General features: G+C 35.0%; 4 protein-coding genes across 6 annotated transcripts; 1 reads left to right on the top strand and 3 right to left on the bottom strand.

Annotated features, from left to right (window-relative positions):
- Window positions 1–1612: 1612 nt before the first annotated feature.
- Window positions 1613–3582, bottom strand: LOC130740637 (uncharacterized). Of its 3 annotated transcripts, none has more exons than XR_009020218.1 (3): window positions 3424–3582; window positions 1922–2291; window positions 1613–1810 (listed from the first exon to the last, which is right to left on the bottom strand). XR_009020218.1 is itself a non-coding variant. In XM_057593302.1 (2 exons), the coding sequence occupies exon 2, from the start codon at window positions 2356–2358 to the stop codon at window positions 1924–1926; it is 435 nt and encodes a 144-aa protein (XP_057449285.1). In that variant the 5' UTR covers window positions 3424–3568; the 3' UTR covers window positions 1613–1923. The 3 variants fall into 3 exon arrangements, 1 of the variants encoding a protein (XP_057449285.1); XR_009020217.1 differs by having other exon boundaries at window positions 1922–2358; window positions 3424–3568; XM_057593302.1 differs by having other exon boundaries at window positions 1613–2358; window positions 3424–3568.
- A 4607-nt stretch (window positions 3583–8189) lies between these two features.
- LOC130740638 (zinc finger CCCH domain-containing protein 6-like) lies at window positions 8190–13132 on the bottom strand. The gene is made up of 4 exons (XM_057593303.1): window positions 12751–13132; window positions 10043–10252; window positions 9786–9910; window positions 8190–9568 (listed from the first exon to the last, which is right to left on the bottom strand). Exons 1-4 carry the CDS (start codon window positions 12808–12810, stop codon window positions 8401–8403), a joined length of 1563 nt encoding a protein of 520 aa, XP_057449286.1. The 5' UTR covers window positions 12811–13132; the 3' UTR covers window positions 8190–8400.
- Window positions 13133–17641: 4509 nt separating this feature from the next.
- LOC130740639 (GDP-mannose 4,6 dehydratase 1) lies at window positions 17642–19151 on the top strand. The gene has a single exon (XM_057593304.1). It carries the CDS (start codon window positions 17802–17804, stop codon window positions 18903–18905), a length of 1104 nt encoding a protein of 367 aa, XP_057449287.1. The 5' UTR covers window positions 17642–17801; the 3' UTR covers window positions 18906–19151.
- An 856-nt stretch (window positions 19152–20007) lies between these two features.
- Window positions 20008–23800, bottom strand: LOC130740641 (uncharacterized). The gene is made up of 6 exons (XM_057593305.1): window positions 23595–23800; window positions 23413–23496; window positions 23241–23328; window positions 21848–21936; window positions 20890–21001; window positions 20008–20633 (listed from the first exon to the last, which is right to left on the bottom strand). The coding sequence occupies exons 1-6, from the start codon at window positions 23628–23630 to the stop codon at window positions 20410–20412; spliced, it is 633 nt and encodes a 210-aa protein (XP_057449288.1). The 5' UTR covers window positions 23631–23800; the 3' UTR covers window positions 20008–20409.
- Between the last annotated feature and the right edge of the window lie 729 nt (window positions 23801–24529).

Genomic DNA, 24529 nt, shown 5'->3' on the forward strand with positions numbered 1-24529 from the left:
GTTAACTAAGTGTGATGCTATAATTTATCCTTTTTTTGTGAGATGAAATTATTATTAGTACCCTGCGTTGAATTGGATTGTTAGGCTGGTTTGCTGTTAGTGCAATTCTTACGTTCGCTAAGTTAGTGAATGGGTTTTTGTGTAGAGGTTCTATTCTATGTCCTAATTAGGATTTTTGGTAGTTCATATGTTCAAGTCTCTGTTATTCACTGACTTATTTAGCTACTTTGAGCTGCTTGTTCGTTTTAGATCACATTTTGTTTGCTGCATCCATTTAAAAAACAATAAAATCGCAAGCAGAAATTTTTAAAAAGTAATAATACAGAGCTGTTACTCTAATGATCTTTTGAGTTCTGACTCTGTAAGCTTCTTCTGTCTATTGAGTTCTTATTCAGCTCCATCAAATCGCTAATTAACATTACAACATTACAACTTGATATATTGTAGAGTTTTTGTTTTTTCATTCTTATACAAAATATCACCCACTTAATTAAGGGTGTGTTTAGATAAGCTACTTAATTAAATGTTCATGATAATAAGCATGCGTAAGTTAATTTGAAATACTTGTGTTAGTAAATTCAAAACAGTTTATAGGTAGATTATGAATTATCATCAGAAGATCTTTTAAACATGTGTATACATTTTTATGTTATAAGATAAACTCAAAAACAAGCAAAACATTCCAATTGGAATTTAAAGATAAAAAGTAGCCTCCAATAGTAATCATTCAAAACTTCAACGGTGTAAATATGAAACTAGGAGAGTACTCATTGCTGCATTGCAAACCAGAGAGCAAAGAGATGGGGCGACGGTAGGGCACAAAAACTTAGGGTAGTTAATTTAGATTCCTGAGGCAACGCGAGCAGTGTTGGTTTGCATCAAGGAGAAGCAATGTGGACTCGTTAGGGTAGTGAAACTCACGCTAACTGGAGGGTGCATGGGTTTGATGGGGATGGAACCCAAACTAATGGTAGAAATTCGTTTCGCGAGATCTGCTGAAAGTGAAGGACTCAATGTCTTTTGGGTGCTGGTTCAGCAGCAGAGAAAATGGAGGATGTATGCAAACGATAATGAAAGTAGGGGTATCTTCATAGTTAACCATTTAAAATCCTATTCGGTTATAAAAATTTCTAAATTATTGAATATTAACATATTAAATCAGCGGAAAATATAAATGTCCTATACCATATGGGTTCCCCTTTTCACTTTCTTTCAAACAAAACAACCAAGTGCTTTCATGGGCATACAGCCATATACACAACTCAGGGGGCATTTGGTAAAAGTCATAATATATGAAAGACCAGGGTGAAAATTTTGATACTTTAAAGAACAAAGAACATACTTCACAGTGAAAGGCTGACGTTTATTATGCAGCATATTTTTGAAGGACTAAGTGAAGAAGTTCTAATATTTTGAGAGGCCGTAAACATATTTAAGCTATCAGATACTTATCTGCTCAAATGTAGTTGAGACACTAGATGTAAAACCATTACCGATTCAAATAAAGCAGCATTAAAAAAAATCAAATACAATTTTGAGCTGCAAAACTAAGTACTAAAACAACATGCAAATGTACAATCACATTTTGGATTAAAAGTATTTGCAACCCTGCTAAAATAACAAATCTTTCCATTAAGAGAAGCAAAACATTCACCAATACGAAAATCTTAAAAGGAAATAGCGTTATAAAATCTTAGAGAAGAAAGTCAAGTCATACAAGTTGAAATCCGATAGACAGAATGATAATGCCAACGTACGCCAGTAGCATACAAAGATATTCTTTTTCCGAGACCCCCACAAATTACAAAATCTGCAAAACCACAATACAACATTCTCAAAACCCACCAAATGTAACACATTCAAGACAAGTTCAAAATGACAGATATTAGGTAAACTAAAAAGAATTATCGACATATATTACCCCTAAAGAAGAGCAAAATCATCAGTTTGATATGTCCTCATATAAGGTGAAATATGAGGTAGCATTTCCTTACGCCTGTGAACTGGAACTCCATTAAAAGCTTTCAAGGCATCAGGATTTTCAATAAGGTGCATGTATACACGAGGCAAGAGATCTGGTTCAACACCTATGTCCTCCAATTGTGCCCAAATACCCTCTGCACTAGCATTCTTACTTTGTTTGACTAACTCTTCTGTAGTCTTTTCAAACAGGTCGACCAATTTTTTAAGAGATTTAGCAATTTCAGCCATGTTTGTATTATCACCATCATCATCTTCCCTCGCTCTTTTTGAAGATTTGGCTTTCATTGCACAAATTGCAGCTAGAATGCCTGACAGTTGACCAATCATCATATGAAGCAATTGCATATATCTGAATCTTATATCTTCATCCATCATCTATGATAAAAGTAAAGAATACGACATATATTTCAAATACATACACATAATAAAAAAGTTTAACTAAGACAATTCACATGCAATAATTGAAATGGCACAAGTTGTACAATAAAGAAGTTGTATCATAAATCTAAAAAATTGGTCTGCTATAGAATCCTGCTACACAAATATTGAGGTTTATCACAAGAAAGTGTCCATCAGTATCAAAACATCCAACAAATAATATCATCTATATTTCCCCAATTTGGAAATGTAATGCTTGTAGTTCCATGGTTCAAGATATTTATAAACACATGCTCTGGAACAGTAATTCCTAGTTTTCTAACAAATAGAATGAAAATTTGTTGCTGACTCTTTAGATGCATCAGTGTACCAAAAAAATAGAATGAAAATTTGCAACAATGAATATCTGTGGATTTATGATAGACTCTGATACCATCTTAGAATTCGGGTTAGACTTAACTTTATCCTAAAAGCTAGCAGGAGAGGGTTGCTATATCCTCTACAAAGATCTTTTTGGCCATATCATTAGTCATGTGAGACTTCTCAACTTTATTTGAATAAAAATCCATTGTTCCCAATACCAAATGCATACTTCATCAAATCACAAAATCTCAATGGAGTCCAATGCCCAGATATAAAGCAGAGTGAAACTCACCTACATTTAGCCTGTTCTGTTAGGTCTAAAGATGAAGCTAAACAGTATTCATTTTACTTCGAGTGAAGTTCTATTTCCTTGCTAACTAATGATTTTAGAAATTTCACCTTAGCTATATTTGTGGGTTTTAATTTCTTTGAAACAGTATTGTAAATGCAAAGTATTTGATTTTGAGTATCTATCTGTTTTGAATTTCTTTAACTAATAAACAAATCTGCTGCACCAAGTTCATAATCCTAATATCTAGTGAATGAATTGCCTTTTAGGAGAAAAATTGCTGAGAAAATCGGGAACCTGAAAATTTTCATTTTCAATAACTGAAAGAGAGATGCAAGTTCATAATCCTCTAAACCTAATTTGGGGGAAGAAATAAGGTTTAACCCTAACTAATGAAGGTGATCACATACCTTTACCAGAGAATGCAGAGCGACCGAACGTGACCGAATAAGGCAGATAGAGAAGCTGCGTTGAGGACTGAATAAAATCAAACAAGGGTCCTAAAATATATACTCTATTTATTAAAATATATAATTTTGTTTTGTTTATAAGCGGGAAAATATATAATTTTTGAAGCGCGTTATATTAGGCTGACATTTCAACCACTTCACTTGATATATTTTATCACAACGGTCGGTCGGGTTCATTTACTGTACACAAAGAAATACTTGTGTAAAGTTACACAAACCTAACTTGACCTATTATATCAGGTTACAACAAGTTAAATCATTTTTTTAAACAAAATTAGTATAGTAAAAAAAATCCCATTAATCTACAACCTTTATTATCATCACCTACATCCTCTAACAATTTTAAATGTATTCATCATCAACACTCATTTTTATTTGAAATAGAAATTGACGATGATAAACGAACGTACAAACAAGGGGGTGATTCCAATGGAAAATTGGAATTATTTAGCTTTTTTTTGTGCCTTGGAAGCTTATCCTCACAATGAATATCACTAGAAACCAAATCACTGGTTAAGGAAGTCACAGTCATAAGAAGAAAGAGTAAATCCAACATCTCCGATGACACAACCACCGCGTAACCCAGTTACCGGTGAGTTCTCCGGCGACCACCAATCTCCATTTTTCTTCTATTTTCTGTAACCTTACTACTTCCTTTAGCCATTTCAACTTCTAGATCGTACACGCAGGGAATGTCAGAGATAAAGTTTTCATTTTTAACAAAGAGCAAGAGGTTGCAGATGTAAATCTGTCTTCTTGAATTAGATAAAAGATGGTGGCCAGATCTGTGCAGTGGGGTGAGATTTGAAATGCAACAAATTAGTTGCATATTCTAGGAATTGGATATATAGAAAGGATGAAGAAGATGACCTCGTGATAGTAAAATTGGCCACCGATAGGAGTGAAGGTGGAGAAGCAATAAATTAATTGTGATGAGAGTTTGGGAATGTTAATGAGATCTTGAAAATTAAATGTGATAATGAGATTTTAGTTGTCATATTATTGTGTTTGTGTTCCAGGTGGTGGTTGCAGTAGTGAGTTTGACGGTGATGGAGATTGGAGAGGATAGAGAGAGGAAGATGAAGGACTTTACTGTAAAAGATCTTCTTCAGAATCCATATCACTGTCTGTCAGATCTTCTTCTTTTCTGGGTCTGAATGAGAAGATGAATTGGGTGATGGTGATGGAGGAGATCCGAAGAAAAAGACATAAACTTGATGGTGGTTGAGGTGGTGGTGCGGTGGTGGTGTGGTCTGGATTTTTGGGTTCCAAAATCTGAAAAATGTTGACTTAGAAGATGAAGAATGAAGATTTCTGGGTTAAGATGAAAGAAGAATATTAAGGATGTTTTTTTTATAGGCATTAAGGATGGTGATGATAGATTAAGACTTTTTTTCTTTAATCCCTTTTTAAATTAAAAAAGGCGACCTGTTTGTAAACTTGTGATAACAGGTCAAACTAGATTTGTGTAACTTTGCACAAACATTTCTTTGTGTATAGTAAATGAACCCATCAGTTTTATAAGTTTTATGTAAATTTTAAAATGGAGGGATGTGATTGAATGATGGTGTAAAACTTATTTATACCGTCGGTGCATATAAATTAATCTCTTTAACGAATAATGTTTAGATGACATGTCAATTTCACCTTCACCTTGTATGATTTATAATGTGATAGGAAATGCAGAGAGAGATAGGAAGAGAAAGTGAGGTGTGAATATATCATTACTCAATTTTAACATTGTACTTGTTTGTGTATTGAGTGTTGACTTAGGCATTAATAATTTTCATATATTTAACCATTGATTTCTCTCGTTTTTTTTTACATCGAAAAAATAAATTGTAACCGCCAGAAATCGATCCCTTGACCTCTCATACTTAACCCATATGTCTCACAGCTCTTACTACTTGATCTAATTTACTTTATTTAACTTTTGATTTAATTACCTTTATTGTCACTAACTACAATAGATTACAATTGTAAATATATGCTTGTAATTTACAAGATGAAGTAAGTGATAAAGACCAATTTCAATTTTCTTTAGTCCCCACCCTTCAAATATTTTCGATGTTCCTAAAACTCATCATATTTACAACTCAATATCATAATTAAAAAATATATATTATTAGAGTTTAATGAATATGCACAGTCAGTGTAAAACTGACAACCAATCACATTATGTTACGTAGGTGGAATAATAACTTGAACTTTAAATTTTAATTAAAACAAAAATATATGTGCTGATGTGGCATAACTCAATTGGGTGACTGTGTAAACTTAAAGTTTACACTCACGGTGCACACACATTAAATTCATATTATTAAAATTGAATAATATTAACATCAAATATACATTTTCATATATGTGAATATAACAACTATTTGATTATAAACTTATATTATTTTAAATTTTATAAGATCTGACACAAACAATCAAAGTCAATTTATAATTCAACAGTTAAATAAGGGACATATTGGTGTTTGAGAATTCTCCACACCCAACAAGTCATCAAGGAATCAACAATGTTATCATAATCGTAATATAAGGACGATATAAAAAAAAAGTAACAATCAAAAAAGAAAAAAATACACAACTCTTTAGAAAAGTATATTGATGTACTTGAAATTATTAAATTGTAATAGTAATATGATATTTTTTAAATTTCGTTAACGTTTTTTTTTTGAACTTTTCGTTAACGCGCGTTACATGTACAATAATTAGGGATGTCAAAATTATCTATGTACATGGTATATTCGTATAATCATACACATGGATACTTGATGTATAATAATTTTTCTTAATATTATTCTTTTATATGTATATATGTAAATAATTATCATTGAAGTAAATGTTTATATAAGTTAAATAATGAGAAATTTTAACATGTTTATATTTGAACTTGATACTGATTATATAGCATTGTTATTATTAAAAGGAAAAATTTCATTGAACTCCCTAAAGGTGTATTATTGTTGTACTTACCTCCCTTTCATTATTTAACAAGACACTAATCACCATTTATAAAATAACAAAACACTAACATTGCATTAATCTCTCTTGGGGTTGTTTATTAGTGCACTGACCTCCCTTAAGATAAATCATTATAACACTAAGCACCACTCTATTATTTAAAATGATATATGAAGGAGGGAGACCAATGCATTTTTTTGATTTTACAACTTAGATGGGAGTTTAGGGCAATAATGTTAAACCTTAGGGGCTTAACAATTTACTTTTAATATCTATATATATAGGGGTTTGTTAACTTACACCCACTTGAATTTTAGAAGGTGTAAGTTAAAGCAACACCTTTTCTTATGCACTAAAAAAACAAATAACTATATTTTAAAATAATACCCCATTCTGGGTATAATTGTAATTTGAGTTCATTTATGTTTGAATTTCAAAAACCAGTTTCTCACTCATATGCAGTTATGCCTTCTTCTCCATCACATGTTCTCCCTCATCATGTTAAGTTAATTTCTGCAATTCACTTCCATCCTATCATTGCATATGTCTCTCTTTCGATTTCTTTTACGCCATTTGTGATTGAGAGTTTTTTTTCTTTCTTTCAAAGTTTCATATGTTGCAATTTTATACGTTCATGGAGAGAATGAGATAAAGATGGAGTAAACAAAAATATAATTCTGTAACACGACGATGATGGACCAAAGAAAAAGTAAAAAAAATTGAAATCATGGGTTGTTTAAAAACTGAAATTAAAATTAGAAAAACTGCAAATTACAATAATATACAAAAACGTGGGATGTTTCAAAATTGAATGGGTTAGTTATTTAGTCAAATTCAAAAAAAGTGTAGCTTGTTAACTTGCCCCTTCTAAAATTTCAATGAGTGCAAGTTAACAGCCCCTATATATATATATATATATATATATATATATATATATAAAGAGGAGATATTTATGGATATTTTAAAATCCGTTAAAAATTCCCTTATTGGATATCTATGTGGGTGGGTATGAAGCAAGTACGAGTGTGATTTTTATCGGCGTAGCGATTGACAGATTTGTACTGTTCATGTCCATCCTTATCCATTGACATCCCTAACAAAAATTAATAAAAGAAAATTCATATTTGTACGGTTGATTTTTTGGATTTGATTGGACAAATTTGAAATAACGGAAGAGGAAGTTTGATTGGTGGTGGATTGAGATGAAGTAGAAGATGAACACATTAGGGTTAGATTTTGCATGAAGAGGGTTGATTTGAGAATTTTTTTAGGGATTTGAAAGAAGGAGGGGAGAGTTGATTTAGGGACTTCATATTGTTTGTCAGAGGAGGGATAGGGTTGATTTGGGAATTGATTTAGGGACTTCATCTGGTAAACGGTATAGTCCGATCCACAAATCCAATAAAACCAAACACATTGTTGGTAATATTAATAAATTAGTTTCTTCACAAAGCCTCCCATATTCCTTTATGACTTATTGTTACCCGTTGCATCCATTCATAGAAAATATAGTCAAATTAAATACAGCGATAATCAAATTAAAAATATTCATTTTGATGTGCTACATTAGAAAATATTTTTATTATTTTTATGTCTTTTACTTTCTTAATTTTCAGCCCAACTCAATTTCATGAAGGGTTATGCGTACAAAGTCAATTTTGTTTGTACAAAATGTTCAGAGACAAACATAGATTAGTCTTATATAGTTGACAGTTGCAATAGTAAATCTCTATTGATTGATTCAAAATTTCAAATTCTCATTTCGATTAAGCTACTTCGAAAATAGCTTTAAATGAACTTACTAAACATGAACATATTTTGTTTTTTTACTCTAAGCTACCTTTCATTCTGAACAAGGGGTTATAATCTTCAAAATTCCCTGTTCAAGGGGTTATAATTTTCACCATTAGAATGTGCCTTTTAAGATTTTATATTCACCATTTAAGATTATATCCACCTCTTAATTTCTGGTCCAAGTTTCACTCTTTTTGCACTTTGGCTCATTAGGACATCACCAGCACCCAACTGAGCTGACATATCATGCTGATAAGGGCAACTTGAACCATTCCTGCACCCTCTTGAGCTATTAAAGTATATGCAAGCTGGTTTCTGAGTTTTGAACATCACTTCCCCTGGTTTAATGTTATGTACCGATTTCAAGTCTTGAAGATTATTATAACGGTTCCCTATTTGTGAGTCCGGGATATCTTGCTTATCTGCACCATGCTGCCTAATAAGGTTCTTATAATAGTTGGCATTCTTCACAGTACCAGAAGTGGATTGCACCTGGTTTGTTGTAGCTGCATGCAAGTTCACAGAAGCAGAAGGCAATGGTAATGTGCTCAATTCACTGGAGAAAGCAGAAAGCAATGATGCTGCTCCATTTGACATATGGGGAATATTTTGGTTGGTATGTCTTTGCAGCATATGAGGCATGGGTGTAGGAGTTGCTGCTGATAAACCAGATAGAGGCCTAAACAAAGGAACAGGTGGAGTTGCTGGCTTATCGAAAGTAGGTGTCAACATTGGAACAGATTGAATTGTTGGCTTTTCAAAGGTGGTTCTCCACAACGGCTCTGATGAAGTGGTTTGCTTTGGCCCAGAAGCAGGTAATGGAGCTGGTGAAGCAACAGGTTTCAATGCAGAAGTGGGTATACCCAAAGAATTTGAGGCATTAACAGTGGAAGCCGCAGTACTATGTTGGTTAATTAATTTCCCAATCATTGTTGGGTCATTAAAAATTTTAAGGAGAAGATCCATATCAAGCAAGTTCCCTTGTTCATTGCTTTTCATGATGGCTGCCGCGACAACAGAAGCTGCGGCGAAAACTGCCTCAGAACAAGGAGATACCCCAGCTGAAGGCTTTCCACTGATAGATGAAGGATCAGTAGTAGAGGAAGATTTGCACTGTGAATTTATGGGAGATGTTACTGCTTGTAAGTGCTGTGGCATGTTTTGTGACTGCAAATTGGTGTGAGTCTCAGCAAGCATTGGGACTGCAACATCAGGTGTAATGTATTCCATAGATTCTTCTTCCTCAATAGGAATCATAGGGATAAGAGGAGTGAGGTTGTCATCATAATCTTCCTTCTCTACCTCAAAAGGAACATAAGGGCTGCACAACCAAATGAAACACTTAAATTTAATAAAAAAAAAGGTAAGGAAAACAATAGCATGTTTGGAAATCTTTCTACAATTGATTCTAAAAGCAAACTCTTTTAGAAAGAAACTTCTGCAAGTAGCTTCTAAGAGTCAAAATTGATTCTCAAAAAAACTAAACTGATTCTAACATGCTGTGAAACAAGGCTTTTCCAATGAATGTGACATTTTACCTAGGAGGAATTGCAGAAAGACGAGGATAAACTGCTTCAAGCACTCTCATGTCTCTTAGCTTCTGAGAATCTTTCTCCTTACTTTCTTCACCAGCAGCAACAAGCCAATGACTGCTCAAAGCAAACTGTATTGAAAGCAATAAATCAACAAACTTTATTCAAGAACACAGAACAAAGAAACTAAAAGCATAGATGAAACAAGGTGACATATAATAAAGATTCAACATCATTAAATAAGTTTCTAATATCTCATTTACCAGAGGAGGGCATTTCCATTTTATCTGAGGAATGTTAGAGAGTTCAGTGTTTGATTGCCTTAGGAAGTGATTGGCTTCGAAGCCAGGTGGTAAATCATCATCACATTCATTAGTACTTGAAGGCAACATTGGAGATGTCTTTGCTTGAAGATGATCTTGGGATTTCTTGCCAACTTTTGAAGGACAATCCTCAGATAAGAACAATTTTACCTGTTATGGACAAACTAGTATTAGCATTCGAGAGGGGAAACATAAATCACAAATAAATAGAAAAATGAAGATATAACAGCATGTGAAAAATAGATTTTGTATTGTTGGACATTGGAGTCACATATTAGGAACCTGACAGTTGTGAACTACGAAGCCAAAGTAAAACCACTCACTATTGACAAGCATGACAGACCAAAGTACTAAACAATAACCACTACCACTAGAAAGTACTGCAAATAATAGCAAGCTTGATGTATTTCAATATCTTTTACACAGCTTCTTAAGCATGTCTAAGCAAGACTTCCCATTCAAACAAGGACGTAAATATAACAGTCTGGTATCTGGCCACCATTTTTTCCTGTTATCATTAGTGTTCCTTTCTTTTACAACCAAGTGATAGACTGAACATAGGGAGCACTTGTCATGTTATGTATGAAACTTGTACTATTGCATTTTCTTTGTAATAGTGGATAAATTGTATTTTTTCTGGGAATAGAGAATCACATCACATTTTCATAGCTTGGCATGTGTTGCAATTAATTTGTATTGGATTGAAGTTAAAGCAAGTATACTCTGTTTTTTTTACCAGTAAGTACCTTGTGTTTTAAATGCATTTTTAGAATTTAAATAAAAAATTACAAGAAAAACATGAAAGTTAAAAAAAGTCATATGATGTATTAATAAAATATTAGAAGAATTTTTCAGTCCAAAAAATTATTATTCAAATTCGGTATAATACTAATACTTAATAGTGATTGATGATTGATCATAATCATAATTTACAATATTGGGTGGTTAAAATTAAAGACATTATTTTGAAAAGTATTTTACCCAACCACCACATCTAACATAGGGTCAATAACACAACCATGAAAATTCATGTTAGAGATCTAAATAATTTAGTTTAATATAAAGAAGAGCCACATTTCTTTATTTTTATACACAAGTTTGGTGAGTTTGATTTTAGGGTAGTTGTAAAAGTTATAAATCAATTTGAGTCGTATAACACCAACCACACGACTAGCTACGTCTACCTCTTTTATAAAAGTGGTAGATGCATTTGAATGAAAAATATTTTTAACACCCCTCTTTTCCAAAATAAAAAAAGAATAATATCTAAAATGAGAATTTAAATGTTAATTACTTATTAATTATATTTAATAATTTTTAGAAAATCATAATAAAATAAAAAAATATTTGACAAGTAACAAAGGTACTATCAGATACTACCCTTTAAAATTCAACTTTATTCCAATGATTTTCAGTATGATGAAATTGAAAACAAATTTTTAGGTAATTTTGAAGATATGCCAATGGATAAAAACGAGTAATGATATATACACACCTCATATGTTATAAACTTCATTATCACTTATTTTTATTTCTATCTCTCTCCTCTTATCATCTATCATATTTTATACTTTCTCTCTCTTACTTTTTCTTTTCTTCCTATCTCTCTTATCCTCCACCTCTTTCCACCTCAAAGATGAGGTATGGACAAATAATTATCTCATAAAAACTGTGTAACCTTAATAAAATTATTTGGGTGAATTACGTTAAAAATTATTGCTCCCGTCACCATCGGGCTTTAGGTTTTAACTTTTACCTCATCAAGTGCATTATAATATTCACACACAACTTCTTTGTCATCATATTTCCACTTTTTTTTCCTTTTTCAATCACATCAATTATCACTGTTATCTCTTTTTTATTTATACTTTCTTTCAAGGTTAAAATCAATTTTGAATGCAAATGAAAATTCTTATCCATAGGATATCTCAACTTGCATCCTTTTGAACAAAATAAAAACAACTTGACAGTATCCTATGCAATTTAAAAGATGAGTTACAAACTTTTAAGCCCATGTTCCTTAGAATTTAAATTTGCTGAAATCATGTAAAAAAACAATTTACTTCCAATAACCTTTTTTTTCATAATTGAATGATAATTAAAGGAGTAATTTAATTATACTTGATGTTGCAAAACAATAAACATGTTTCTTGAATGCATATTCATGTCATGTGATAAGTTTGTTTTTTATAAGATAAGATCGGAACCAGAAGATGCTGCCAGCAAAGCAACAGCTAGGGTGGACCCGTTGCCGCTCCATGGTTATCACTTATCATCATGATTTTACAATATTAATCACATTATTTAGATTCAAATTTCAGCAATTAAGGTTATTCTGCATGTAATTAATTTTTGCAGTAAAAATTAAATTGATAAACAAAATAAATAAATTTATTCATGGTTAATTTTAATTTCAATTTTTGGCAGCGTCTCCCCTGTTCCTTCTGTAGCTGCAAAAGGACCAAAATTAACAGATTCTAGGGCTTAAGGGGAAGAGGGTGTTAGGCTAATTTCAACGAATAAATAAAAGAAAAAAAAAATTGAAATACAAGAAATCGAATCGCGTTGAACCGTGAAGGAAAAAGACCAAAAAAATTGAACAGGAAAATATAAAATTGGATGATGATGAAGGAATGCGGCGGTTATACCTGACACAGATTAGATCGAGGCGCCCATGAAACCCTGTTCGATTTTCTTGACCGCTTCATTTTAAATCTCAGATTATCCAGCAATTAACAAACACACAGATTTGAAACCAGATCGGTGGAATCGGTTTTCAGAAAATCCTAATCGAATCTGGAAAAATCAAAAAGAAAAAAACCTAACGAGTTTTTCTTCGAATACAGGTTCTGCGCGCAGCAGAGAGAGAAAGACAGGTGTTGATGAAAGAAGAGAGAAGAGGAGAGAGATATTTAAGATTTGAAGGTTGAATGAAAAATTGGAAACCCTAGCAGAAGGGGGCGAGGTTGTGAATTGGGTTGGGTTGGGTTGGGTTGGGTTGGTTCGGTTACGTAACGCTTGGTGATGGTGTGTGTGCGTGGAAAAAGGAAAAATATAAGGGAGTTAAATAAATAAATCAAATCTAATTAAAGTAGGGCCCAAGTAGGGTGTCGTCAGTGTGTGACACCGCACCTGCAAAGGTGTACGCCTCTTGACCGAGGCCCAAATGCTACTGGACTTTTTGGATAATACCTCTGCCTAGTGGCTCCTGCCTGCCCATTACGATACGGTTTTTAGTTGAGGTTAGTAAAGACTTGTGGTGTGTGTATGGTTATGTTTTGGAAGTAGGTTAAAAGTCGTTAACATATTTTTCTTTCTCATTTTTTTAAAGCACCGAATTTCTCTTATTAATAAAAAGTGTTTTTGTTTAAAAAAATAAAAAGAGTTTTTCACTATCAACTCACTTTTTAAACTTTGATCATGTTCGAATGGAAAATTAGACATCTTTAAAAAAACATGTTTTCCATTTTTCAAGGAGAAACAATGGCGGCAACAACATGAATGTGGTGCACGTTGAGTGATCCTGACAAAAGTGTTAGGAGTAAAGTGAGCTATCGAATGGACGATGCAGCTAGGCTTCACAAGATATCACTAGAAACCGACTCCCTAATTTTGGTACAAACAATGAGAAAGCAATTAGTTTAGGCAAATTCTTACTTGCATGATATTATTAGGAGCTGGAAAAAAATGTCTTCAGGTTTTAACTTTTTTACTGTTTCACATGTAAAGATGTCAGGCAGTAGAGTTACTGATTTCCTCGCGCATTTAGCGCTTAGAATCCACGATTACTGCTGGATTGAGGAAGATCCCATAGGCTTCAAGCTTGATTACATTTGATGTAATACCAATATATTTATATGTTTCTTCTTGAATGAGAAATAGAAGTTGAACCTTAAAATCAAGGTGTTATGATCAAAATCTCTCAACTGTTTCTCTTGTCATGCTCAGTCGCGGATTGGTCTGACATAGTGGTGGCGTTGGCCTTAAGTGGAGGGTGCGTACTCGCAAAGAATACTCTGACGCTCAAGCTAGTTAAAGAGTAAAGAGAGAATTCACGAGCTTAAAAATAACATTAAAATGCTAATAATGAATAACATTTTATGTACATTTTATATGTCGGACGCAGTGGCGGAACTAGAAAATCATATTTGGAAGGGCCAAAATTAAGATTTTAATGCATGGGCTAAATATCTTATATATTTAAAATTTAAGTTTAGTCTCTAAACATGGGTTTTGGCTGGGCTTTTGAGGCTGAGGTCAGGGCGATTTTGAAAGCACTGGTTTTTTGCCAAGAATTTAACTTGAGACATGTTTCAATTGAAAGTAATTCAACAACTGCAATCGGCTGGGTCTCGTCCAAAGCAAATCGCCCTTGGAAATTACTTAATGAGCTCAACCAAATTGATTTTTTGATGATTGAAGTTCACTGCCTGGGAGTTTACCATATATTCAGAGAAGCCAATTCTTCTGCAGACTCTCTCGCAAAATCTGGTTGCAACCGAGCAACCAATCCCTGGTGGCATTCTGAGCGTACTAGTTGATGATTCTTGCTTATGCCTTGACTTGTATGGTTTGGCAGGTCTCCTGCTGTTGGTATTTTGAAGCTGGATATGCGTTTGCGGGGTCAGGATACTGCTCGCGAGTCTATTTTGGCAGTTCCTGTGCGAGCTCGCGTTGCTCGCTCTTTTGGTTTTGTTTAGGTTTGTTCTTAGTTTTCAATTTGTTTCACTAGTTTCCTTTCGTTTTAGCAGTCTTTTTTGCTTTTTGTTTGTATCTGACTATGGCTTTGCCCTTATTAATATATCCTTGATTTCTCAAAAAAAAAAAATATCTTAACATAAAATTAATCATAATATTGAAGTAAATATTGAAAGTGACCTTCGATTAAAGTTCTACTTTGCGCTTTTTAGTGACTTGAAATCATCAATAAGTGAGTTAGAAATAAAACTTATTGTGACCTTCCTTTGAATGTGAACTATCATGTTGTCAGCTAGAAAATTAGCTTAAAATTTGTTTCTCAACCTAATCTTGATTATTTTCATTGTTGAAAAAGATCTTTCAGATGTAGTGTAGCTGTAGAAACCAAAAGAGTCATGATAAGAAAAAGTAATCTACTAACCAAGTAACAAACTTCTGATTTTTTCGTTGCTGAAAAATATGAACACAATTCTTGAATAGTTGACAAGTTATACAAGTTTTATTCTTAATGAGTATCAATGATGAAATCTTGAAGTTCAAATGTTAAATTAATCTTATTCTCTTGCTCATCAAAATTCATAGGATAAAGTTGAAATCAACAGGAGATATATTGAACAGATAAAGAACATGTTGTAGATCTTTTGTCTTAATTTTTACTAGGCTCTTATTGTAACAAAGGAAAAGTAAGCCGTGTGAAGCAAAGTATGAGAGATGAGTAGATAGAAGTTTACAAAAATTAAAAATCGTTAAATGGAGTTAGGTAGTGTATTAATATAAGTATAAATTGTGGTAGTACATTATTTATATATGGTATATATAAGCTCATTTTTTATTTTTTTGGGAGGCCAAGGCCCTCCCCTGCTTTAACTATGTTCCGCCATTTGGCGGACGTGTGTGTTTGTAGTCTAGGAAAGTAAGTAATAAGTCCTTTAATATGAGCTTCTGAGCGCACAATTGACTTGAAGCCATCATGCTTAAGTATACGTCTCGATCATTTGCCATGTCGATCAAACACTTTGCTAGTTGCGCATGCGTGGTTTGTTCCTAAACCAAGTCGTAATGGTTGACTACAACACGGTGTGTACTTAGAAGCATAAACACATAGGCTACTACTTAAAATATTATAACTAGATTAAAAATTATAATAGTTTATAACATACGATATATGACAAATCAAGATAAGAAGATACATATCCCCTCCATCTTAAGTGGTCACCTAAGAAATTATAGTGAGTGACCTGAAATCTCCCTCCGTCAACCTCACGAAAAGAAGAAGAAAAAAGAAAATGAAGATTAGTTACAATTGAGTGAGATACGAACCACTAATATATTCGGGGTGAACACATGAACCCTAATTTTAGGGGTAGGTGACAGAAGATGAGATTGAGAGAAGCTCATTGGATTGTGAAAGGGTCATAATAAACCACCATTATCGTTTACTCACTTTGATGATGAAATTCAACACAATTTTTTCCATGCTTAGGCTATAAAAGGTATACAACGTTTTTTTTTTTTGTCACAAAAGTATGTGCATTAATTAAAAAGGGCCAGGCCCATACACAGCAAACAGTACTGCTGATACCACAAGCCCCAAAAGTACAAACAGACAAAGTAAGGGACGCCAGCAATAATGGTACCGACAAAGCTTTCAAAACAAAACAAAAAAAAGCTTTCAAAATGAAGATGAATAGTGCACATGCAAATCACAAAGAGTGTGGGAGATGGTGACTCGTAGGAAACTGCAATTTTTGTTACATTCCTTAAGGGCTCGTCGACGAGTTGGGTTAGTTAAAATCTAAGTTGTGAAGACTCATATTTTACAGACCTATACAATTCAGAGAAAGTAATAAATTCTTAATAATAATATTTATTTTATCAAATGTTAACTCTAATAGCAAATTTCAAGAGCTTTTTTTTTTTAAATGAAATGAACAAATTTCAAGTGCTAAAAATGATATGTTCACCGTTACAAGAGTGTTATGTTATTTTTGGTACAAGAGTGTTATGTTTAGATGTCATTTTAAATATTATATTAAATTAAATACATTTATTCAACAAGATATTAAATTATATTTAATATGAGTTATGAAATAATTTGAAGTCAAAATATTGAAAACATTGAATAAAAAATCAGTTTAATTGTGATGTTCTTAGTTTGCTACACGGATTGTGCAAATGTGGTGAGTGTTCTCCAATCTAATATGGATGTTAGATTTTTCTGAGCTAGGGAGGAGATAGCCAAAGTAAGAAACTTGCTACAGTTAGACTGACAGGTTGTGATCGCACCGGTTTCTCAGGATAAGAACACATGATCAAATATGTTGGCTCGACAAGCGGCTAGGGATGACACTCCACGACGTGTATGGAGCCAACCACCCTACACCTTGATCCCGTGACTCTTGCAGGATGCTCTAGTTTAATTTTATTATTTTATTAATTTCCTTATGTAACAAAAAAAAATAGTTAAAACTAAAGTATGATTTGGTAATTTAACTGAATTCAATTAAATTAAAGAGATAGTCCTCTACTTGGTCCCTGTGGTTGTGTGGCCTTCTGAAATTAGTCCCTCCCCGGAAAATCTGAAAATCTAAGTCCTCGGGTTTGGAAAGTGTGTGGAAATTAGTCCCTCCGGCGAGGACCTGCTCCACACACTTTTTCAAACGCGAGGACTTAAATTTTCAGATTTTCCGGAGAGGGACTAACACAACCACAGGGACCAAGTAGAGGATTAACCCTAAATTAAATGTCGGTGTAATGAGCTGCATATACATTTAATCATATAAAAGTCAATAAAATAAACATTATAGAGGGAAGAAAGGTAGTAAATTTACAAATTGCAGTGTGAAATTGTGAATCCCAGTGAGGGAAGACAAGCGCGTTGTGTTACACTGCTCCATAAATAAAGACACACATCAAGATCTCGCTCTCATTCTCGCTGTGATTCATCATCAGTCTTTCTCATCTCTCATTTCTCCATCACCACCACTAACCTTCAATTCCAATGGCCGAATCGGGATCTGAGACCCCAACGTCAACCAACGGCGACGCCTCTCCACCGTCACGGAAGGTCGCATTGATCACCGGAATCACCGGCCAAGACGGTTCCTACCTCACCGAGTTCCTCCTCAACAAGGGCTACGAGGTTCACGGCCTGATCCGTCGCTCCTCCAATTTCAACACCCAACGCATCGACCACATCTACGTCGATCCTCACAACGCCCACAAGGCTCGCATGAAGCTCCACTACGCCGATCTCTCCGACGCCTCCTCGCTCCGCCGCTGGCTCGACACCATCCTCCCCGACGAGGTCTACAATCTCGCCGCACAGTCTCATGTTGCTGTGTCCTTCGAGATCCCTGACTACACCGCCGACGTCGTCGCCACCGGCGCGCTCCGCCTCCTCGAGGCCGTCCGATCCCACATCGCCGACTCCGGCCGCTCTCACATCCGATACTACCAGGCCGGATCCTCTGAGATGTTCGGGTCAACCAACCCGCCCCAATCGGAAACCTCCCCGTTTCATCCGAGATCCCCTTACGCCGCCTCCAAGTGCGCCGCGCACTGGTACACCGTCAACTACCGCGAGGCCTACGGGCTCTACGCCTGCAACGGGATCCTCTTCAACCACGAGTCTCCCCGGCGTGGTGAGAATTTCGTGACCCGGAAGATCACCCGGGCCGTGGGTCGGATCAAGATCGGGCTCCAGAGCAAGCTGTTCTTGGGGAACTTGCAGGCTTCGAGGGATTGGGGGTTTGCTGGGGATTACGTGGAGGCGATGTGGTTGATGCTGCAGCAGGAGAAGCCAGATGATTATGTTGTCGCGACGGAGGAGTCGCACACGGTGGAGGAGTTTTTGGAGGTGGCTTTTGGCTCTGCGGGTCTGAATTGGAAGGATCATGTGGTGATTGACAAGAGGTACTTTCGTCCTTCTGAGGTTGATAATCTTCAAGGAGATGCTAGCAAGGCTAAGAAGATTCTTGGGTGGAAGCCTAAGGTTGGGTTTTCTCAGCTGGTGAAGATGATGGTTGATCATGACATTGAAATGGCTAAGAAGGAGAAGGTGCTTGTTGATGCTGGCTACATTGATGCTCAGCAACAACCTTGATCATCAACATTGTTCAGGGGTTTTGCTGTTTTAGTAACAATGTTCTGTTTTTTCAAAGATTCATCATAGTTGTCAGAGTTCAAATCCTATGAGCTATTTGTATTATGCAGTTGGAATTGTTATTTGTTTCTTAAATGTGTATGAATTTCATATTCTTTTTTCTGTAAGCCTGATAATTCATTGAATCTATATCTTGTCATGTCATCTTCTTTTGGAATGTAGAAGGTTAACCCTGCTATTTGTGCTTTTCTTTTTGTTAACAAGTTCTACTGTCTACTTTTCTTCCTTTGTATTTACTATTTAGTTTTGGATATTTTCATTTGTTTCCATGGACATGAATAGTACAATTGAGTGTGGACTGTGGACCACCACTACTGTAATGCAAAATGTTCATTTGGTTGATGTGTTTGGAGGGAACGTTGGATCTGATCTAAGATTTTGTACATCGTGCCTGCACACAAAAGAGGGGTTGAATCTGGTTTGTGATTTTTTAATGAGCTAGAAGTTTTATGATTTGGTTCACATATCATGTTTATGATTTAAAACATACATGTTCATATAAAGAAATATGAAATGACAACCGTCAAAATCTTGTGTGGCACTTAATCTCATCACTTTAGAATAAAATAAAGGATCATGGCTTCCAAGTTCCAAGTTATTTTTCTTTTAGAATATCTTCTGTGACACTTATATCATAACTTTAGAGTATGTTTCTGTTTGTAGAATTAGATGAAATGGAAGGAAATGAAATAGAATGGCATTATCTTCAATTGCTTAGGTTATCTAAACGATCTTTATCTCTATCGTGCACTTTGTCATTTGTTGAATTCGGACAAGATCATTTCATCTAATACTTTTATGTACAATAGAGAGTAGAGACTCATAATATCATTTTTCACACGCAAAAGATATCTCTTACCCCTATTGTATCTAACCTCATTTAAGAATTACAAAATCTCAGGAATATCTTGTCCTATTGTTGAATTTTTAATTGAAGGGGTGAGTTCAGCAAAGTGTTTTTTTTTTATTTATTTACTTGTTTTGTACAAAGAAATCAAGTGTATTTATTTGTTTAATATCATTGTAAAAAATATCAACGATATCCGCACAATAACATGATCATGTGCACATTTCACACTAAAAATACCACAATTTTTGCAACTGAGGTGCCGACAACTACTATAATTTGAACTTCTCACCAACTAGAAGAAAAAAAAACGATTATAAGAGAAGCTCACTTTGCACAGGATCACGTGTAGTGTTACAGTGTCTTCAATTTTTTACCTCTCTATGTGCCGGTGTCAGTGATGGGAGCTCCTTTTTACGGTTGCCATGATTTAGATCTCAGCCTCATGCAGTGTTGCACCATCCAAAACATGGTCCATACTAAAAAAATAATCAATCATGTGAATGTGATCCAATCGTTCTTCAAGCTCTCAAGAATCAATAGCAAAATGCAGGAAGCTTCTGAAAACATGAGCATGAACCAAACCAGTTAGTCTAACTACTCTTCTGCAGCAGGTGGATGTGTTTCTGAAACTGTCTGTGAATTAAGTGAACTTGAACACTTTTCTTGGTCCGCCGCCGTAGCAATTGCAAAAGGTTTGATAGATGACCGGAGAGATTCCGGGCCCTCTGCTTCAATCCTCTTGCACAATGCGTCGCAGTTACTAATAACTTCAGTCAACCTTCCTTTGAGCTCTCCAATTTCTACCTGTAATGAGTGAACTGCATGCATGTTCCAAAGTCGAGTTAACTCATGTTATCATAAGCAATCATAGAAGACTAGCAGAATGGGCATAAGACTATGAAAGCATGAATCAAGATTTTATGATTTCATGAGCCTTGTGAAGCATTAAAGAGGTAACTTTCCTTCCAATTAAGCAGATTATGAAATCATACATCGCAATGTTACTCGTTATACATAAAGTTGAGAATCCCAGTATTCTAAATTTGATAGAAGTTAGACCGGTCAGATAATTACCTCCTGATAGATGTTGTGAAGCAGTCTTCATTGTGGACATTGAGTGATTAAACCGCTGGAGAAGTTTGATTGCCAGAGCATCGGCAACTTCTATTCTGTTTTCTATCTCCTCCTGCATGAATTGTCTCAATTTTCAAGGCATGTACAGAATATCTTAGCTTCACAAAACTGAAAGGAGGAACACAAGTCCAATTTCTTAAAAAGGACGGAAGGGTTGGACATTTTCATCTCCCTCTCCAAGTATAAGTATATAATCAATCTAACTAAAAATATAACAGGAAGTCGAGAACTAGCTTCAGGATTCAAAATCACACGCTAGAAAAATCATAATAATAGCTTTGATTAAATGCAAAATGTACACATATATACTAAAATAATTTGAAAGATCAAAAATCAGTTTTGCCCAGTATTCAGAGGAGGAACATGCCAGTTCGAGTTCATACTAAGTTACTAACCATGCACAAATAAAAAAGATAATGATGAAAGGAGCCAAATTCATTATCGTAATTGTCATTACTATCATTACAATTGAAATAACTATATGGCTAAAAAAGGGAAAATATTAACAGAAACAATATATCCTAATGAAATTGCTTGTACTGGATTCTGTTAAAACCGCAAGTATTCTGAATTTTTATGATTTCCTGTTTTTGAAAATGTATATAAGAAATGGGGGAAACAACTGTTCAAGTATTCGAAAACAAAAAATAAAGTAAAAACAAGGCAGTATTTTTGTAATTATCAAGGAAAACAGAAAAAAAAATCAAGGAGACTACAAAAATGTAGAATTGAGTATGCGACAGCAGGCGTAAGTATGCCACTTCAAATTAAAATTTATTATTATCTCCATGGAAAAAAACTGGTTTTTGAGTGCGCATGAGTGGAAACCATGGGTGAAGTCTAAATGTTGGATATAATATTAGATGAATTCACTGAATTATTCTTGTATTAAACAGACCTGTCTTTTGCTTATCTCATGGACCTTTTCTCCCTGGAAATCACGGTACATTGAGAAGAGCTCCAGTAAAACCTTGGGATTAACTGTAGCTGTTGCAACCATGAAAAGAGAGAAACTAAGTTCTGGCCCTAATATGACTGTTAAGAGTTAAATACCACTTATAGCATACAACAGAATGCCCACAACTAACAAGATATATCAGCAAAAGGATTAGTCAATTAGTACTTAAATGTGACGGAGAAACATCAAACATGACATTTACGCACATTAAAGTGTTTCTGAAAACCAAAAAAATCATATCGGAATAGTATAGAAATCTTCCCATACATAACGAGTCAAGGACATGCCATTTCAACCCTCATCAATGTTGCCATCTAGCATGACTGCATGACACATTCAAGCCATCAGCTCTTTTCTGTGAGCTATGATTGAGGAACCAGAGGTAAGAGTTTAAACCTTAAAGGGATAAATTAAAAGATATTCCTTGAACATTGATAAATGTAGACTTAGCATATTTGCAGTAGGAACTGAAATGCCGTCCTTGCTAAAGTTCAATAGGGCATATCCAGTTTAGTTTATGTTGACACTGTTGATATGGTTTGTTAATATTGTTGATCTGATGTCCCATATAAATAGGAATAGAATCTGAAGCTCCCTAACCTTTAACATTTACATGTCCCATATTTCCCATGACTCTTGTTGCACATGAACTAATATGATTGAAGCAATTACTTCAAGAACTAAAAGCCACTACCAAACTTATTTGCGATAATCAAGTAGCTTTACACATTGCCTACAAGTCAGCATTTCATAAGAGGACTAAGGACAATCACTTCAATTGAGAAAGCATCTTCTTCCCAGGAGAAATTATGTCCTCCTTTGTGAACTCTAATAATTAAGTAGCAAACATTTTCACTAAGTCTCTGGTAGAACCCGACCAAGAACAAGAAGAGAAAGTGATATGAATGAGAATAGAATAGTACAAGATTGCTGAGTAAACCAAGAGACTCACACACTCTCCGTAACTCCCAATCCCAACTGATAAAAAAAAGAAACTAATCCCTCTTAGCTAACTCTAATTTATACTAGTCCCACCTTTGCACTTGAACTAACTCTCCACTGACTAAACAACTAACACCCTAACTAACCCGCATAACTAACAAAGAGAATTGCTAACAAACTATCGGAGTATCTATTAGTCTCTTAGGGCCTTAGTGCCTTGGGGTAACATATATAAATGTAACAAGTTTGATGCATATGTTGTAAATTCCTTAACTAATTAATAGCTTGTATTAGTTGCAGCATAAGCTAGCTGTTATGTGATGAATAGAATGAAATAGGCATTGTAGATGCAAAAGATTACTATTGAGGCATAAGAGAAGGAGAATTTCACCTGAAGCGGAGGAAGATGAAGGTTTCCTGACTAAAATATCAGTTAAGGAACCCTCTGTTTGAGGAGGAGACGTTAATATCGGCGGTGTCTACAGGGAAACAATCAAGGTCACGGAATCATTATCTCGTTCGTATCAAATCAAATAATGAAGAAGAGATTTATGAAAACTTACAATTTTGAGAGATTTGAGGCGCTCTAAAATAGGGTCAGAGACTTCCAAACGCTCCGATACGGTGGTGATTTTGTCACCTGCCGTCTTCATTCAAATTCAGAGAGTTCAGTTAATTAACGAGGAAACAATTAACACTCTTTGTTTTTTTTCTTGTAATTTTGCAACAATAAAAAAATTGATACCTGTGCGCTTGAGAAAGTGGACTCTGAAGCGCCCATGCTTTGTACAATGGTAAAGCGGACGGAGTGGAATCGAGCTCAAAACATCCAAATTTTAGACGGAATCTCTTGCTGAAGTGACACATAAGAATGGGTTAGCGTATAATCGGGGGATTATTAATATAAACATTCATCTCAGGTTTCAATGGAGGAAGCCTTCATGCTGTCATATTTTTCACAAGATTGGGGATTTTTTTTTTCTTTCCGATTTTCATTTCTTATTTTTTAAAAATTCTGTATACGGCCCATTTGGGTAATTTTAAAAGCAAAAGTAGTTTTTAGTTTTATAAATGAAGTCTTGGTTTTTTTTTTTTGGGTAATTTTCAGTTTTAAAAAAAGTTATTGTCAATTTTGTGAATCTATAATAATCACAACAATGATCAACTTTTTAAATTCACAACAACGCGTGGTAGCAACAACATGATAGTTGAAGGGTCAGATAGCGATGATGGTAGAGGATTGTGGTGATGACAGTAACGGTTGTGGTGGTGGAGGGTTTCAGTGGCAGCGGTGGTGGTTGTGCTGGTGGAAGTGGCAATGGTAAGGATGGCGGTGGTGCCAACATCGCGGGTGGTGGTGGTGACAGTGGAAGTGGTTCTGGTGGCGATGAAATGTGGTGGTGGAGGTGAATGTTACATGGTTGTTGTGACGATGGTGGCGGTGACAACGATGTGGGGATGGAAATGGTTTTGTTGGAGGGCGGTGGTGGTGATGACGATGATGGAGGAGGAGATGGTGGTTGTGGAGGTAGCAACGATGGTGGTGGGGGAGACAGTGGAGGATAGTGGTGGTGGCGTTGGTGACATTAGTGAAGGGTGGTGAATGCAACGCTGGTGTTGGAGGGTGATGGCAGTGACACTAGTAGCGGTGGAGATGGTGGCAATGGAGGGTGGTGGTGG

The sequence above is a fragment of the Lotus japonicus genome, chromosome 2, assembly GCF_012489685.1.
Source record: "Lotus japonicus ecotype B-129 chromosome 2, LjGifu_v1.2".
Classification (NCBI taxonomy): Eukaryota; Viridiplantae; Streptophyta; class Magnoliopsida; order Fabales; family Fabaceae; genus Lotus; species Lotus japonicus.